At 44.6% G+C, this 17,793-nt stretch overlaps 1 protein-coding gene across 2 annotated transcripts in view; it reads left to right on the top strand.

Moving 5' to 3' along the window:
* Positions 1-15,815, top strand: part of Sema4f (sema domain, immunoglobulin domain (Ig), transmembrane domain (TM) and short cytoplasmic domain, (semaphorin) 4F) — a 30,157-nt gene extending 14,342 nt beyond the window's left edge. For both annotated transcript variants that reach the window (XM_013034596.1, XM_013034597.1), the window contains 9 exons: positions 6,281-6,400; positions 6,501-6,652; positions 7,531-7,709; positions 7,926-8,073; positions 8,194-8,407; positions 8,549-8,658; positions 8,765-8,925; positions 13,171-13,229; positions 13,528-15,815. In XM_013034596.1, coding sequence (XP_012890050.1) covers positions 6,281-6,400; positions 6,501-6,652; positions 7,531-7,709; positions 7,926-8,073; positions 8,194-8,407; positions 8,549-8,658; positions 8,765-8,925; positions 13,171-13,229; positions 13,528-14,138 — 1,754 coding nt within the window. In that variant the 3' untranslated portion in view covers positions 14,139-15,815. The remainder of the gene's footprint in view (positions 1-6,280; positions 6,401-6,500; positions 6,653-7,530; positions 7,710-7,925; positions 8,074-8,193; positions 8,408-8,548; positions 8,659-8,764; positions 8,926-13,170; positions 13,230-13,527) is intronic.
* Positions 15,816-17,793: the final 1,978 nt, after the last annotated feature.

Below are 17,793 nucleotides of genomic sequence, written 5' to 3'. Positions count from 1 at the left end.
TTTTTGGTCCAGTCGTGGGGCCTGAACTCTGGGCCTGGGCGCTAGCACTCTACCACTTGAGCCACAGCGCCACTTCTGGCTTTTTTTTTCTTTTTGCTTATGTGGTGCTGAGGAATTGAACCCGGGGCCTCATGCATGCAAGGCAAGTGCTCTACCACTGAGCCACCTTCCCAGCCCTCAATAGAGGTATTTTGAAATAAAAAGAACTTTTAAGGGTTGGAGGCATGGGTCAGATGGTAGAGTGCCAGCTAATAAATGAAAGTGTCAGATACTGAGTTCAAGTCCCAGTCTAAAAAAAAAAAAAAAGAACTTGGGCTGGGAAAGTGGCTTAGTGGTAGAGTTGGTAGAATTGTAGAGTTGCCTAGCATGCATGAAGCCCTGGGCTCTATTCCTCAGTACCACATAAACAGAAAAAGCCAGAAGTGGTACTAGCCATGAGCAAAAACTTTCTGGGACAGTGCTCAGGCCCTGAGTTCAAGCCCCAGGACTGCAAAACAAAAAACAAAAAAACCTTAACCTTTTAGTAATGAAACTATCACTAGAATTTCCTTACTTTGAATTATACAAATTATGATATATATTGTAGGAAATTAGAAAATATACACATGTATAAAGAAGAAAGTGAAAATTTTATTTGTAATTTATTATCACTAGGTATTTTAGAGCATATGAGGATTTTTTTCTATTGTGTCTGTCCATGGACATGTGCTTTTATAAGTAAATTAGAATTATCATGCATATTTCCTTTAGTATTGACATACTGAGCATTTTGTCACCATAGAAATTGTAGAATACAGATACCATGCCCAGAATCAAAACATGATATTTAATTATTGCATACTCTTCTGTGAATGTAAAGCAGTTTAATTATTTTCATATGATTGCACATTTAACTTTAAAAATCAAATATTGCTTTTATAAATGCTAAACCAGAAATTCTTTTATGTAAGTTTATGTAAATCATGTGACTCTAATTAACTGTGTATGAGCCAAACCAAACAGAATTTCTAGGTAGAAGGATATAAAGGGTTTTTGACAGTGCTTGATGGATTTGGATAAATTGTTTTCCAGTTAGTCCCACCAGTAGTGATGAGAAAATCTGTTTCATTTTCCGCTTGTCAGATTCAAGTAACTTAGTTAACAAACACATAAGCAGTGCTTTTTCTATGTCTTATTTGATATGTATTTTGATTGGTACTTCGACTAGTTAGGTGAAACAATTTTTCATATGTTTATTGACACATATATATTTTGGGAAGTGCCTCATAAATCTACTTAAAATATTACATTTATCTGCACTGCACTTAGCAGCTAAGTCTTTACTGGTACTACTCAAATCTGGAAAAATGTGACAGTACCATTCACATTGGTGTAAAATCGCCAGTGAGTCCTTCTCAATCTCCTTGGTAGATTCTTTGTCTTCTGCTCAGTCTTTAAAGGTTGGGCTTCCTTAAGGTTCCATACAAGAGCCTCTTTTCACTCTATGTAGTGTGACCTCAACCAGCTCCATAGCTTCTTTCTCCACTTTCTTGAGATATCTCTTCAGTCTGTATCTGCCTCTAGACATTGCCTGGGGATATAGGCCACACATCCAACTGCCTTTCAGACATCTCTGCTTGGATGTTGGAGAGGACATCTCAAAAGCATCATCTCCCAAACTGAGCTCATCATCTCATTCACTTTCTCCAAACCTGCTTCACTACGAGCTTTTCCTCTTCTGAGTGTATGGTGCCATTGCTCATCCAGGTACTTAGAGGCAGCAATTGGTGTTCCTTGGTCTTTCCTATCAGGTCCCATAATAATCAGGCTTTTATGAAGATGAGCAGATACTTTTGCCTTCTTTTGGGGAACTGCTTCTGTGTCTTTTTTTTGATGGTCATGGGACTTGAACTCGGCCTGGGCACTGTCCCTGAGCTTTTCAGCTCAAGGCCATAGTGCCAGTTCTAGTTTTCTGGTGGTTAACTGGCGAGTCTCAAAGACTTTCCTGTTCCGGCTGGCTTTAAGCCTCAATCCTCAGATTTCAGCCTCCTGAGTAGCTAGGATTACAGGCATGAGCCACTGGTGCCCAGTGCTGTGCCTTTTTATTCATTACTTTTAGTCTTATTGCTTAGGATTACAGGCATGAGCCATTGGTTCCTGGTTCCTGTGTCTTCCTCCAGTCCTATGTCCTCTTGTCCTTGTGACTGTGTGAGTGTGTAAGACTATATGTCAAGTTCCTTGCTGCTCCTGGAGCATTCAGAATCCTACTTCCTCCTAAGTGTCTGGTTCTCCTGCTAACCTTAGTGTCAGTGACCCTCTGCTCTTCTTAACAGCATTCCTTTTCCCCACTGATCCATTAGAAAAACTGAAGACCCTTTACTTTCCATTCCTTGTTGGGTCTTTGCATATCTGTGGTCTTTTATTGTTTCCAGAATACGAATTCCCCCAGTCCTGTACTCTGAGCCAGGCTCTTAAAATATTTATGACTGCCTCCTCTACTGCATTGCCTTCTGTTCTCAGGGAATCCATGATGCAGCTTTTGTCAGAGGTTTGGTTTTAGAGTGTGTTTTGGGAACACATTTAACCCAGCTCTTCTGTATCAGCTCCTGTTCTTGCCCACCAAAGTGCAGAGGGTTGGCTCATTTGCTGATGCATTTACTACTGGGACCAATGACCAATATTTGGTTTTGCTTTCCTAAAAAATTCTGGAAGGGAATGAAATCTCCTCTCCTTCTGGTAGCATGTCAAACATATGGCTCTTTGAAGTTACACAAGGAATTGTGATTAACATGTATTGCATGCCCAACGTGTGCCAGACCCTCGCTGGTTCTCTGCAGTTGCTATTGCATCAAACCTTTACCATTTGCTCTAAATTATTTTTGTTCTACATTCCAGGGACCTGAGGTTTAGGAAACACTTTGCCTAAAAGTTTGCCTAAAAGGTTTAGGTACACTTTGCCTAAAAGTGTACCTCTTTTCTGTCCCAACCACCTGTACTGAGGATTCAGCCCAGAGTCTTGTCCTGTACATACTAAGCAAACTAGGCAAGTGCTCTGTCACTTGAGCTATTTCCCTGTCCTCCTTCCCTTGCTCCCTCCTCTCCCTTTCCCTCCCCGCTCCCTTTCCCTCTCCCTTTCTCTCCCTCTCCTTCCTCCTCCCCCTCCTCCCCTTGCTTCCCTTCCCCTCCCCTTCCCTTCCTGGCTAGTTATTTGTGTTTATGACACACAGCTTCTCTGGAACATCCATGATCCCAGGATGACTGTATTTCTTTCTGTATGGCTCTGCTTCCTCCTGCTTCCCTCCTAAGTAGCTAGTATTACAGGTGTGAGTCACCAAAGCCTGACTAAGTTTCTTATTCTTCAATGATTTTGCTCCCCCAGGTAGGTGTAGCTCTGTCCTCTCTACCCACCCTCATTTTCTGGTTCTTCTAGCTTCCTGGTATCTGACTCTGTGCTTGTATTCTTGATTCCAGTGGGAACCTAGCACTTAAAACTCCTCTATGTGTCTATGAGCCTCCATGGCCCTTGCTAAGGTATCTGTGCACCAGCTTCCAACACAGCCTCCATGATATTTTTCCAGACTCTCTGGCCTGATGTCTCAGTTGCCCATGGTAGTTTCTCCCCTTCTCAACATCATTGTTCATCAAGGATCTTTTCTTACCTTACTTCTTACTTACTACTCCCTGGGCACTGCCAATACTATCATGCTGTTCATGTTGTGACTTTTAAGCAGGATGTATGATGACTCCCTGGTTGCTGACTCTGGAATATTCTTTTTAATTGCCTCCTTGTATCTTTAATTTATGCCTTGTAGTTACTTCAACCTTGGCAGGCCCAATAGTGGAATTTACTTCATCTCTGCTTGCTCCTTCATGGGCCTTCTGCTGTCATTTCCTGCCTTGATTAATAATATTGCTGTATGCTACCACCAAGCTCACAATCTAGAAAACGTAAGAGACATTATCATACTTCATTCTCTCACATCTAATATTCAATTGACTTTTAGGTCTTCCTGATAGATTCTACCTCAGACATACCTTTCCAAGGGCTGGAGGTGTGGCTCAAATGGAAGTACTAGGCTCTACATTCAAACCTTAGTATCTCATGCACATACTCTCACTCACCCACCCTCCTCCCTTAGAAGCCTATGCTTTTTATTCTGTCTGCCCTGCTTTAGCTCAGGCCTTCCATTCTTTCCTGGACTATATGGATGACTTTAACTAGCCTCATTATCATTATTATTACTATTAGTGATACTATTTTTTAAATAAGTTTTTAATTGTGAAAATACTGTACAGAGGGGTTACAGTTACATGAGCAAGGGAATAAGTACATTTCTTATCAAGCATTGAAGTGATTCTATATTTATGGCAGGGTTTCACTATGTAGTCTAAGTTGCCCCTGAGCTTATAACTCTCTGTCTTAGCCTCCCAACTGCAGGGAATATAGATGTGATCCATCATATCCCATCTAGTATGATCTTATTAACTGAAGATGTCACTCTCCTTAAAGTTTCTGCAGTTTTACTTTTTATAAGATGAAGTACAGACTCTTCACAGTTGAGTGCCTTTCTCTATACCTTCAGCTTTACCTCTGCTTACTTGCTCTGCCTGGAAGTTCTTTTGCCTTTCTGGGCTTCAGCCACAAGTGTCCTACCTGCTTGAACATGGCTCCCCTTTTTGCTGTCTGCTTGACTTTCTTCCTGAAATTCTCCTATCTGGCAAATTTCCTTCCTTTGTTCTTTGTTCCTTCTCTCCCTCTCTCTCTTCCTCCCTCCCTCCCTTCCTTCCTTCCTTATGTGTACAGGTACTGGGGCTTGAATGCAGAGCTTGGGTGCCATTCTTTAGATTTTTGCTTAAGGCTGGCACTCTACCACTTGAGCCACAGCTCCAACTTTTTGCTGGTTAATTAAAGATAAGAACTTCACAGACTTTCCTGCCCATGTTGGCTTTGAATGTGATCATCAGGTCTCAACCTCCCAAGTAGCTAGTATTACAGGTGTGAGCCACCAAAGCCTGGCTAAGTTTCTTATTCTTTTTTTTTTTTTTTGGGTCTGTCGTGGGGCTTGAACTCTGGGCCTGGGTGCTGTCCCTGCGCTCTTCAGCTCAAGGCGAGTGCTCTACCACTTGAGCCACAGCGCCACTTCTGGTTTTCTGGTGGTTTATTGGAGATAAGAGTCTCACGGTCTTTCCTGCCTAGGCTGGCTTTGAACCTCGATCCTCAGATCTCAGCCTCCTGAGTAGCTAGGATTATAGGCGTTAGCCACTGGCGCCTGGCAAGTTTCTTATTCTTTAAAGATTTTGCTTGCCTAGGTAGATGTAGCTGTGTCTTTACCCACCCTTATTTTCTGGTTCTTCTAGCTTCCTGGTATCTGACTCTGTGCTTACATTCTTGATTCCAGTGGGAACTCCTCCACGTGTCTATGACTATCTACTATTTTGATTCAATTTTTTCCTGTTTGTGTCTGAGCTCTTAGCAGTGTTGTTCAGGGCAGCCATATTTCTCTCCCATTCAGCCCACAGAACAGCCCCTCCTTTCCATCCTAGAGTGTTTGTGATTCTCTCTTCTCCATTATCTACCACTCCTAGAGTGCCTCTGCCCCTCCCCTGTCAGGAAGGGAGGACTTGGTTCCTCTGTCGCTTTCCCCAGCGTCTGTGAAACCTCTACCCATTCATTCTGTCAGTTGATAATTCTCAAATAAGGCTCTGACCACTTGCATTAGAATAACTGTAACTGCTATTTGAAGTACAGTTTGTTGGAACACCCCCAACTCTACTGAATGGGAATTGCTGGGCCTAGAAATCTGCATTCGATCAAGTCTCCCCATGATTCTAGTACTCTGTAGAGTTGTGTGTATAGTAACACCAAGGGATGTTCAGAAAGCACACTAGTTTCCTCAGACTTTATCACAGTGTAGAACTTGAGTAAGATTTGGGATGGACACAACACAGTGCTCTTCTTGGGGAGTTAGAATACAATGAGCATATTACAGGGTTACTTTAAGATAAAAAAAAACCCCAGATAACCTGATTTCCACTCAAGAGGCCTTTACTGTTCTTTCATACTGATTGACATTCTGGCACAGTTTTCACTTTATCGTTGATCTCCTTACTATTTCTGAGCAGTGTTTCTCTGCTTACTGTAAGTCTTATGAGGCCTGTGATGTGCTTAGTGGTGCCTGGCACTTGCTGGATGCTCAGTCCTGACAGTGGCTGCCCTGCTTTATCCCCTGCCCTGCCTATAACTGCTTTTGCTTCCTTCAGTGGGTCTCTGACAAATGCTTTTCTTCCTGTCACCCTACAGGGGGGATCCTCTATGCTGCCACAGTGAAGAACTACCTGGGGACACTGCCGATTATCTCTCGGGCTGTGGGTCTTGCTGAGGACTGGATTCGTACAGAAACCTTGCTGTCGTGGCTTAATGGTGGGGAGAGAGAGGGGGGTCTTCTGGGAGACAAACTAAGGGGAAGCTGGGTGGTCCTAGGCTGTGTCCAGGGGAGATCTGAAACCACTGGTCTCCCCAGCCCCAGCCTTTGTCTCAGCCATGGTCTTGAGCCCAGCCGAGTGGGGGGATGAAGATGGAGATGATGAAGTCTACTTCTTCTTTACGGAGACCGCCAGAGTGTTTGACTCATACGAGCTCATTAAGGTCCCACGGGTGGCCCGAGTGTGTGCGGTGAGATCCTTAGCTCCCCTGTTGGTTGTGTCTCCTGCTGTCTGCTGTCTCCTGCGGTCTGTCCTCCTGTCCTTGCCTCTCTTGGTCTGACTTTGCAGTTGTCATGTTTGCTTTTTTTCCTCTGCCTTGACTTCCTCCCTGGTTGCTTAAGGAATGTGGAGAGGAGGAGCAATGGTCTCTGACCCCCATTACCTTTTATTAATACACTGTCTACGGGAGGTGGACTTGTATAGATTAAACGTAGGAAATGGTGATAGACAGACCTGGGTTCAAGTCCTGTTCTACCCACTTACTGCCTCTGTGACCCTGGACAGATTCTTTAGCATCTTTGAAAATCATCTGTCAAATGGGCATTATAATAACATTGACCTATAAGGGTTGTTTTGAGGACTAAAAGAGTAACTTCTGTAAAATATGCCTTAGTATGGTACTAAGTAAGTGCACAATTGGCTTAGTCACTATGTTACTGTGACTCCATCTACTTGGGTATCTCATTATCTTCAGTTTGTTAGTCTGTATGTCTGTCCTTGCTTCCCTCCCCTCTCCCCCCACCCACAGTCGTGGGTCTAAACTCAGCTTGGGCACTGTCCCTGAGCTCTTCAGCTCAAGGCTAGCGCTCTACCACTTGAGCCACAATGACACTTCTGGCTTTTTCTGTTTATGTGGTGCTGAGGAATCGAGCCCAGGGCCTCATGCATGCAAGGCAAGCACTCTACCACTGAGCCACCTTCCCAGCCCCTCTGTCCTTGCATTTTTATGCCCATCTTCCCATCAGTATATATCTGTGTGAAGTCAGGGAGGAATTTTGCATTGGTTTCTGCACTCTCTGCCCAATGTTGGTCTTCTCAAAAGAATTTCCCATGTGCTTGTTGCTTCAGGGGGACCTTGGGGGCCGGAAGACCCTCAAGCAGAGGTGGACAACATTTCTGAAGGCTGACCTTCTATGTCCAGGGCCTGAGCATGGCCGGGCCTTCAGTGTCCTACAGGACATGGCTGAGCTTCGACCCGAACCTGGAGCAGGGACCCCAGTCTTCTATGGCATCTTTTCCTCCCAGTGGTGAGGGGTCTTGGTGTGGAGGAGAGTGACGGGGTGGGAGATACGTGGCTTTGGAATGGTGTTGGTGCTGTCTCCTTCTGAGTGGATGGACTTCCTGGGTTGGATAGCTCCCATGAATTTCTTGGATATGTCAGGTGACTTGATAAGGGATGAGCTATTCCGTTCTGTGGGAAGCTATCCCTCTAGATATCAGGTCTCAACCTTTGTCTCTTACAGGGAAGGGGCTGTTGTTTCTGCTCTCTGTGCCTTCCTACCCCAAGACATTCGGACAGCACTGAATGGTCCCTTCCGAGAGCTAAAACATGAGTGCAATAGGGCAATGCCTGTCATAGAAAGTGAAGTACCTCAGCCTAGACCTGGACAGGTGAGGTGTTTATCCCAGGCCTGAATTAAAGAGCTGTTTTGTGGTCAAATGCGATGCTGAAATTACTGACACATCCTGTTCCCAGGGAAGCGTGGTCACTCGGCCCTTTGTTTCCTCTAGTGCATCACCAACAATAGGAAGCTGCAGCAGTTTAGCTCATCGCTCTCCCTGCCTGACCGTGTGCTCACCTTCATCCGGGACCACCCGCTCATGGATAGGCCAGTTGATGGCCAACCCCTGCTGGTTACTACAGATACAGCTTATCTCAGAGTCGTAGCCCACAGGGTGACCAGCCTCTCAGGGAAAGAATATGATGTGCTATATCTGGGAACAGGTATACTTACGAGTTTAGAAGTTGCCCAGTTAGTTCATCATCTCACTACAGAGATGATTCCTAATTCATTACCTACAGGCCTCAGAGCCCCAGGCACAGGGCTAGTTATGTCATTCTTTTTACCTCTTCCCTGTCTACTAGAGGATGGACACCTCCACCGAGCAGTGCACATCGGAGCACAGCTCAGTGTCCTTGAGGATCTGGCCTTGTTCCCAGAGCCACAGCCGGTTGAGAACATGAAATTGTACCACGTGAGTTATAGATTTCCAGTCATGTGGCATCTGAATCTTGAGCCAATTAATGATCCCGAGCTCCTGGAGATCCAATGCATTCCTCTGCTCTGTTCCTCTTCTGTAGGGATGGCTCCTGGTTGGCTCCCGTTCTGAGGTGACACAAGTAAACACGACCAACTGTGGTCGCCTCCAGAGTTGCTCAGAGTGTATCCTGGCCCAGGACCCTGTCTGTGCCTGGAGCTTCCGGCTAGATGCATGTGTGGCCCATGCTGGTGAGCACCGAGGGTGAGTATGTTATACTGCTCGCTTGCCCTGTCTATATGTCTGTTTTTCACCCACAAATGCCACCTAGTCCCTGTGTATTTTCTTCTTCTGTTAGTATCTACATTACTTGTCTCATCTGTCAGCCCATGCTAACTCATTTGTCTATCTGATGCTGCCTAACTAATGTCTTCAGCTCTCTGCTACAGCTAGAGCTGTCCTGACAGTGAGACTGAGTCCATATCAGAGACTGAGTCCTTTTCAGTCACTGACAGACAGACAGTGGTACTGATTCTATCTCTGATAGACACTTCTTGGTTTCCATCTTCTAAGAGCTCTGGGCAGTGTTTGCATGGTTAATCACACCCTCCTTCCCTGATATCTTCTTTTCCTTTTGCTTTCCGTGACTCCACATTCTCCTCTTACCTTACTGATTTCTTTCTCATTCAACTACTGAAAGTTAATGAGTTTAGTTCTAGACCCCTTATTTTATACTTCTGCACACTCTCTAAGTGATTTTATTTTTATTATTTTCATTCAAGTGCTGATGATAGTCACAATAGATGAGATACAGAATTTTCTAACATACTTCATCTGCTCTTTGAACGTTCAAGAGCAAACAAAATTAGCAAGTCCAACTTACATTAGCAAGTTCTGCTTCAAACGTAGCAAGTCTAAGTGCCCTGATGTTTCTTCCTCTTTTCCTTGCATGCTTCTCTTTTGGTTCTCTTCATTTCAGCAAAGGGATCTATGCTTAGGCGAGATACTGCCTACATTGCATTGCAATTCATACTGATTCTAGCTCAAAAATGTTCTTCAGTGTCTCCCTTTCTTTCCACTTCCACTGCTATCACTCAAGTCCAAGCCATCATCACTTTTTAACTGGACTACTCCAATTTCCCAATTGATCTCCTCTTATCCATTTGGGCTCCTATAATTCACTTGCTACTCAGAAGATAACATAATATAGATCATGTGGAAGCCAACCCTTGACATTGTATTTATCCTAAATACTTTAACCTAGTCCTTATCTCTTAAAATATTTTATTGTAGGAAATTTCAAACATAATCAAAAGTAGAGAGATTAATATAATGAATTTTAAATGTCTACCACTCAGCTTTATAATCACCAATTCCTGGCTAGTCTTGTTCATCAATACTCCCAATTATTATTATTATTATTTTTGGGTCTGGTCGTGGGGCCTGAACTCTGGGCCTAGCCACTGTCCTTCAGCTCTTCAGCTCAAGGCTAGCACTCTACCACTTGAGCCACAGCGCCACTTCCGGCTTTTTTCTTTTTTCTTTTTGCATGCCTCAGGCATGCAAGGCAAGCGCTCTACCACTGAGCCAACTTCCCAGCCCTACTCCCAATTATTTTGAAGCAAATCTTAGATATCAGATCACTTTATCCAAATAACATCTATTAACTCTAATGGGTTTATGTGTTTTTAAAGATGAAATCCCTCTTCAATCTTGAATTGAGATCCATTAATGAAGTGTGTGTGTGTGTGTGTGTGTGTGTGTGTGTGTGTGTATGTATGTGTGTACTGGGGTTTGAACTGAGGCCTTATCTCTTGCTTGGCTTTATAGTTCAAGGCTGGCACACAACCGTTTGAAGCTACACCTCCACTTCCCATTTTTTACTGGTTAATTGGAGATAAGAATCTCTTAGATTTTATGCCTGGGGTGGCTTTGAACTGCAATCCTCAAACCTCAGCTTTTTGAGTAGCTAGGATTACAGGTATGCGACACTGATGCCTGATATAATGAAGTACTTAGATCAATTGTTTGGAAAGTGTTTTCAAACTATCCTTGAGGTTCCCTATTTTAAAGCGCAGTCATTTACAATATATAGAACCTGTAAATGTATATGTAACCCTCATGAATTACAGAACTACAAGGTTACAAATCTTTTAGAAGCATATATACTTTCTTTGGGAAATAAAATAGATTAATTTACATACCAACACAGAAATAAAATGTTTAAAATGATAACAAACATGTAAGTACACTAGTCATAAAATTTAATTTTGTTTTCAGATGGTTATTTTGAGTTGAAAGTGTAAAATTTTATGCTAGCTCTTGATCGCACTTGGCATTTTGCCAACCAGGGATATAAATAACTTGAGTGGCAGGCTTCGAAGCAGTGCATTTTAGGTTAAGAATTTTGGTCCCATCTTTTAGTTTTTGGAGAAAGAACTTTTAATTCTCTAAAACAGAAACAAATACTTTATTTTTCCTTTATTGTTTTAGTGTTTTTAAAATATAAATTTCACTAGTCTTAGCTCCCAGGGTCCTTAAGATATATGTATGAACTTACAGAGGAAGGAAAGAAGAGAGGAAGAACAAGGTGGTGGTGGTGGTTGGGGAGGCATATATATGCCAGAGCACTGGGTTGATACATCTGTATATTCTACCCTCCATTTATCAATTCACAGATAAGAGAAAAGTGTAGAGTACAAGGTTTCTGTGACTATAGCTATATATATGTCCCACATTCACCATGTCCACTGGACAAACGAGGCTTGTGGATTTGTTTTGTGTATGGTACTGAGGTTTGAACTCAGGGCCTTGTGCTTGCTAGGAGGTACTCTTAACTCTAATATTTTTTATATGATCATTTTTGAAATAAGGTCTTACTTCTTGCCTAGGTGTGTGCTTGGATTTCAGTCTTCCTATTTTTTACTTCCTGTTGTAGCTACGATGATAGGCACATGCCACTGTGCCCAACTTTTGGATAGAGACTTGAAGCCAGCCTGAACAGGCCTTAAAGTGTGATCCTCCTGATCTCAGCTACCTATGTAGCTAGAATGACAGGTGTATACCACCATACCCAGCTATGGGATAAGAAGGGATCTTGTCACAATTTAAAAAAAAATTAAAAAAAGAAGGGGTCTTGTAAACTTTTCTACCTTGATTAGCTTCAAACTATGATCCTCTGTATGTCAGCCTCTCAATTAGGCTAGGATTACAGGTTTGAGCTACTGGTATTCACTTCTAATCTTGGTTTTATAAGAACTTTTCACCTTCTCATACCAGTCTTGGAGCTCATTTCAGGGATATCAATTGTTCTGTAGTTCTTATATAGTCTATAGTTTTATAATTTTTCCCCAGTGAATTCTTGTGGCTGTGGACAACCAGGTCCATTTTTAGGTGATTCTCTTTCCTTTCCTGTTTTTGTTTTTTGGGGTTTGAACTCAGGACCTGAAGCCAGGCAAGCATTCTACCACTTGAGCTGTGCCTCCATACCTTTTTTGCTTCAGTTATTTTTTGAGTAGCATCTCATATTTTTCCCTAGGCCAGTCTCAACCACGATCCTCTGATGTATACCTCCTGCATAGCTGAGATGACAGATGTGTACCACCATATCCAACTTTTTCTCCTGAGATGGAGGTCTCATTTTTCTTTTGAAGTGAACATATTGTCTAGTCTGGCTTCAAGCTGTGATCCTGCTGATCTCTGCCTTCCAAGTAGCTGAAGTCACTATGTAGCCCAGACTGGATGCAAACTCTTTATCTTTCTGCCTGTCTCTTGCATGCTGGTATTACAGGCATGCACCACCATACTTGGCTTCCTTTTTCTTTTAAAGTACAACTACCAAACATCTTCCTAATAGTGCATGGTCTGCTAGAAATATATGTGTAGATTTTTTTTGGTCAGTCGTGGGGCTTGAACTCTGGACTTGGGCACTGTCCCTGCGCTCTTCAGCTGAAGGTGAGCACTCTACCACTTGAGCCACAGCACCACTTCTGGTTTTCTAGTGGTTTATTGGAGATAAGAGTCTCACGGACTTTCCTGCCTGGGCTGGCTTTGAACTATGATCCTCAGATCTCAGCCTCCTGAGTAGCTAGGATTACAGGCCACCGGCGCCTGCCATGTGTAGAATTTTTTTTTTGCCAGTCCTGAGGTTTGAACTCAGGGCCTGGGCACTGTCCCTGAGCTTCTTTTGCTCAAGGCTAGTACTTTACCACTTGAGACACAGCACCACTTCTGGCTTTCTCTGTTAATGTAGTACTGAGGAATTGAACCCAGGGCTTTACCCATGCTAGGCAAGCACTCTACCACTAAGCCACATTCCTAGCCCTCTGTGTAGAATTTCACATGACAGATGTCATGAGGAATATAGGAGTCCTGGGGAAATATTTGCTGATGAGGAGAATGTAGACTGAGATGACCGAGGGTATAATGAATGAGTGGGTGTTTCGTAGGTACTGAGGAGGTTGAAGTGAATGTTGACATTGGATTTACCAAATATTCTCTTCTTTGTAGGCTGGTGCAAGACATCGAGTCAGCAGATGTCTCTTCTTTGTGTCCCAGAGAACCTGGAGGTTTGTATGGCTTAGATAAGTGTGGGTGGGGTAGATAGGAAAGGATTAGAAAGTTGTCCATTTTATACACACTTACTTGGGTCCTGAAAGACAGGGTGGCTAGTGACTCAGGGCCTGACCCTCTTTGGGAATCTCCTTTATTGGCATTTTTCCCTCTGGCCCTGTCTCATGTTTGACATCACCCTGTACTTCTCTCTATCACCCTCCCGTTATATCACCCTCCCTCTCTAGCCTCATGCCCTTTGTGCTTCATCAGCGAAAGCCTTATCACCTTTGTGCCTCTGCTGTCTCTCCACAGAACATCCAGTAGTGTTTGAAGTTCCTGTGGCCACCGCTGCACATGTCGTCTTACCGTGCTCCCCCAGCTCAGCCTGGGCATCCTGTGTGTGGCACCAGCCCAGTGGAGTGACCTCACTCACCCCCCGGCGGGATGGGCTAGAGGTGGTAGTGACCCCAGGAGCTATGGGTGCTTATGCCTGTGAATGTCAGGAGGGTGGGGCAGCCCGTGTGGTGGCGGCTTACAGCTTGGTGTCGGGCAGTCAGCGGGATCCTCCGAGCCAGGCTCACACGGTGGGGGCTGGACTGGCTGGTTTTATCCTCGGGGTTCTTGCAGCATCCCTGACTCTCCTCCTCATTGGTCGAAGCCAGCAGCGACGCAGACAGAGGGAACTTCTAGCTAGAGACAAGGTGGGCTTAGACCTGGGGGCTCCACCATCTGGGACTACAAGCTATAGCCAAGACCCTCCTTCTCCTTCTCCTGAGGATGAACGGCTGCCCCTCGCTCTGGCCAAGAGGGGCAGTGGCTTTGGTGGTTTCCCTCCACCCTTCCTGCTTGATCCTTACACTAGTCCAGCTCACATTCGGCTAACAGGGGCTCCTCTAGCCACGTGTGATGAGACATCCATCTAGAGCTGAGCAAATGACCGCTAGTATATGAGTGATCACAGGAATTAAGAGAGACCAGGGCTGCTGGGCATAGAAGATCATCATGGCCTATCAGTTCTGTGAGTGTAAGTAGTCACCTAGACTTCAGTGTGTGCCCTCTCCAGGCCTGGCTGGGTTTACAACCAAGCCTTTGCCTAATTGCTGATTCCCATGAGAGATCAGAATTACTCTTTGCAATAGGTTGGGATTGCCTCCCACCCCTCAGCCCCTATGGCCCTTCAGACTTGGTTTTCTATCTTGGGCCCACCAGTTTTGGAGATGGGATACAGGGCATAGCTCTGATTTGGTTTTCCAATGAGCCCTGGATGGAAGGTGGTTAGGGGCTGTTGTGCACTGAGTCCTTGGGTGGTCGTACTGATTCTCCAGTTTAGCTGATTCTCCATGGGGAGTGCATGATCCCCAGGCATAACCTGGAGTCTGTCCTGAGACCTCTCCCATCCCAACTTCTCTTTTTCCCTGAAAGGAAGTGTGTAAATAATTGGTGTTCATATGCATGAATGACTTGGGCCTGATGCTTAGGTGCTTTAGAGGGGTGGAGAGGGGAAGGCTAGAATGGAGGGCAATGCCTGCTGAACTTTTCACCATATTGCCAGTGAGGGAAACAAAATACCACCCCTCTCCCCATTATCCCACATTGCTTCTCTAAATTTGAATAGAGAAAAGCTCCCAAAGTGACCTTCTGGGTAGGAAGCGCAGTGGTACCTGTGACCCCATCTTTCTCTCTGTTTTTGCTCCTTGGCTGTCACCACTGCCAGCCTCAGCTGCTCTTTCCTTAGCTAGAGGGTAGGTTGAGCCTCTTTTCCTTGGCTCCCATTAAAAACACACACACACACACACACATACCCAAACTTCATAACATTCTAAATATTAAGGGGCAACAGAAGGGGATCAGTCATAGGAATTACTTATAGATGGGTTTGTATCAGTGACTCTACTCAGGGTGATACCCTTGCCCTAAAGCAGAGGTCCCCTAGCTGGGGCCCATGAACTCCTTGTAATTGTATGTTAAAAAATGTCTGTACATGTGAGTCTGTATTTTTCTGGGGGGAAAGCTTTTGTGGCTTTCTTCAGATGCTCAAGGCCTTAACAAAAAGGACCACTGCCTGAGATTTACTACACGTGGGCCATGTCCAAATGAGTGCCATTATGTGGCAACTTGTCCTAGACTCAGCCTGCTGCCTGTGGCCAGACCCTGGACTTGTGGCTGCTGGATGCTGTTTCTCTAGTCCTTAGAAGTGGAGCTCTGTGTGTATTAGAAGATACTGTCAACTCTCACCAAAGTCCCAGGCCTCTTCCTGCTTCCTAAGTCCCACATGCTCTAAGCTTCTCCTGCTTAGTCCCGGTGTTGGCCTGTGAATGAATGTGCCTCGTTCATCCCCAGAAGACGCCCTCCAGCTCAGCGAATGGTCCAGCCCTTTCTAGCTGAAGTTTTCTGTTCTGCCTTGACAGCAGCCTGTGAACTACTCATGAGTCCCCTTGGGTTTGGGATTTTCAGTGACTTTGCTACTAATAAGCATATGATCTTCAGCATGTCATCTAACCTAGGGACATCAGTTTACTCATCTGGGTAAAGTGGGGATAATAATACCTACCTCAGGGTTGCTGCAAGGAATAAGTGAGAAACATGTAAACAATAAAGCACTATATCAGTAAATGTTGTTATTATAAACATTGGCTTATTATACCATAATCGTATAGCTTAACCATATAATAATCATGACACATGCAATAATTTTAAGGCCACATAGTGGAAAGTGGGCCAATGCCTCATATATCCTGCTCTGGGTCTTCCCTGGCCAGATCTTAGCAGCTAGTATTGAGATTTTAGGCAGATATAAGACTTTTATGCACATCAGATGTGGCTGACCTTTGTGACCTGCTGGTCACAAGAAGTGTGTTCTTGGTTTACCATCAAGGCAGCGCTAATAGCTTGAAGTTATAGATTGGTTCCACTTTGGGGAGAAAGTAGGAGGATGTTTGAGGGGACTATAGCCTCTATGGGGAGGGGGTGGAGAAAAGATTTTAAGATGAGGGACACTAGATCACAGTGGATTCTGTGGCTCTGGTTGGAGGAATAAGGAGTAAGGGATATGGAAAAATGAGGAAAGGGGGACATAGGTATGAAGGGGCAGGGGAGCCATATCTTAGTGGAAAATTTAAAGGTGAGGGATAGCATGGGAGTGCAAAACCAACTTCTGAAGAAATAGGATGAATAACTTGATTGCTTCATTGGCCTGTGGAGCTGTGGGTAGGGATGGTGCAGGGCTGGGTGACCAAGTTCTCTAAGGGAGGATTGTTAGGGCTCTGGCAGCCAGAGGCCTGCCTGATCTATACACGTTATACCAGTTGTGGTGAGGGCTTGTTGTGGCTTGTGTTTGTGTTATTCTTAGATCCCTAACATCGCCTCACTCTTAGCTACCCTTCTGCTGTTTCCTGGGTTCCTTGGTCCATAAACTGATTCTCAGCTTGTCACACAGCATCACTAGTTTGCTGATGCCAATGTGACTTTTCTAATGTGGAGAGAGACTCACTCTTGGCTCTTAGGAACCTGGACAGCTCTAGAATACCTCTGGTCCTCACTCCAACGCGAGTTAGATCAACTTCCCTCCTCAGGCCACTCCAACTCCCCTCTCCCCCCACTTTCCCCAGAAGCCCTGCAAGTTGACTGGTGTCTTCAGGGATGAAAGGAAAGAATACATTTCAATACCTGCTGGACCAGGACCTACCTAGGTTTTCTGTCCTGCCAGAATCAGTCATGATTCTTGGTTAGTAAAGCATAAATCTTTTCTTATGCATATGGTGGATAAAATCTGACCTTTTAAATAGTGACAGAGGCAAAGTTGGTCTTTAAAATGATTTTTTTTTCTTGTCGGTTGTGGGGCTTGAACTCTGGGCCTGGGTATTGTCCCTCAGCTCTTCAGCTTAAGGTTAGCACTCTACCACCTGAGCCACAGTGCCACTTCCAGCTTTTTCTGTTTATGTGGTGCTGAGGAATCTAACCTAGGGCCTCATGCATGAGAGGCAAGCACTCTACCACTGAGCTACTTTCCCAGGCCTAAAATGATTTTTTTGTTTTTTTTTGTCGATCGTGGGACTTGAACTCTGGGCTTGGGCGCTGTCCTTGTGCTCTTCAGCTCACAGCGAACGCTCTACTGCTTGAGCCACAGCTCCACTTCCAGTTTTCTAGTGGTTAATTGGAGATAAGAGTCTCACAGACTTTCCTGCCAGGGCTGGCTTTGAACCGCGATCATCAGATCTCAGCCTTCTGAGTAGCTAGGATTACAGGCATTAGTCACTGGCGCCTTGCGCCTAAAATGATTTTTAAAGATTGTTTTTCCCAAGTGAAGGGAAAACTAGCAATAAAAGTGTTAGGTTTTTAAAAACAGATAGCTGAGTAAGAACAGCACCAAGCACGTGGTTTTCAGGTAAGGGATAGGTTTATTCATCGTTCTGGCTGGCACCAGGCCATCTTGGCCCTCCATGCAGTGGGGAAAGGCCTGGGAAAGAGAGCTGGGAGAGCTGGGAAAGAGAGAGCTGGGAAAGAGCATCTGGGCCTGGGCTAGGCCTTATCTAGGGTATGGGTGGAGAAAAGTGTGGCCACATCAAATTCAGATGTGAC

Source organism: Dipodomys ordii, unplaced genomic scaffold, assembly GCF_000151885.1.
Source record: "Dipodomys ordii isolate 6190 unplaced genomic scaffold, Dord_2.0 Scaffold192, whole genome shotgun sequence".
Taxonomy (NCBI): Eukaryota; Metazoa; Chordata; class Mammalia; order Rodentia; family Heteromyidae; genus Dipodomys; species Dipodomys ordii.
This window is presented reverse-complemented; position numbering and strand designations above follow the sequence as displayed.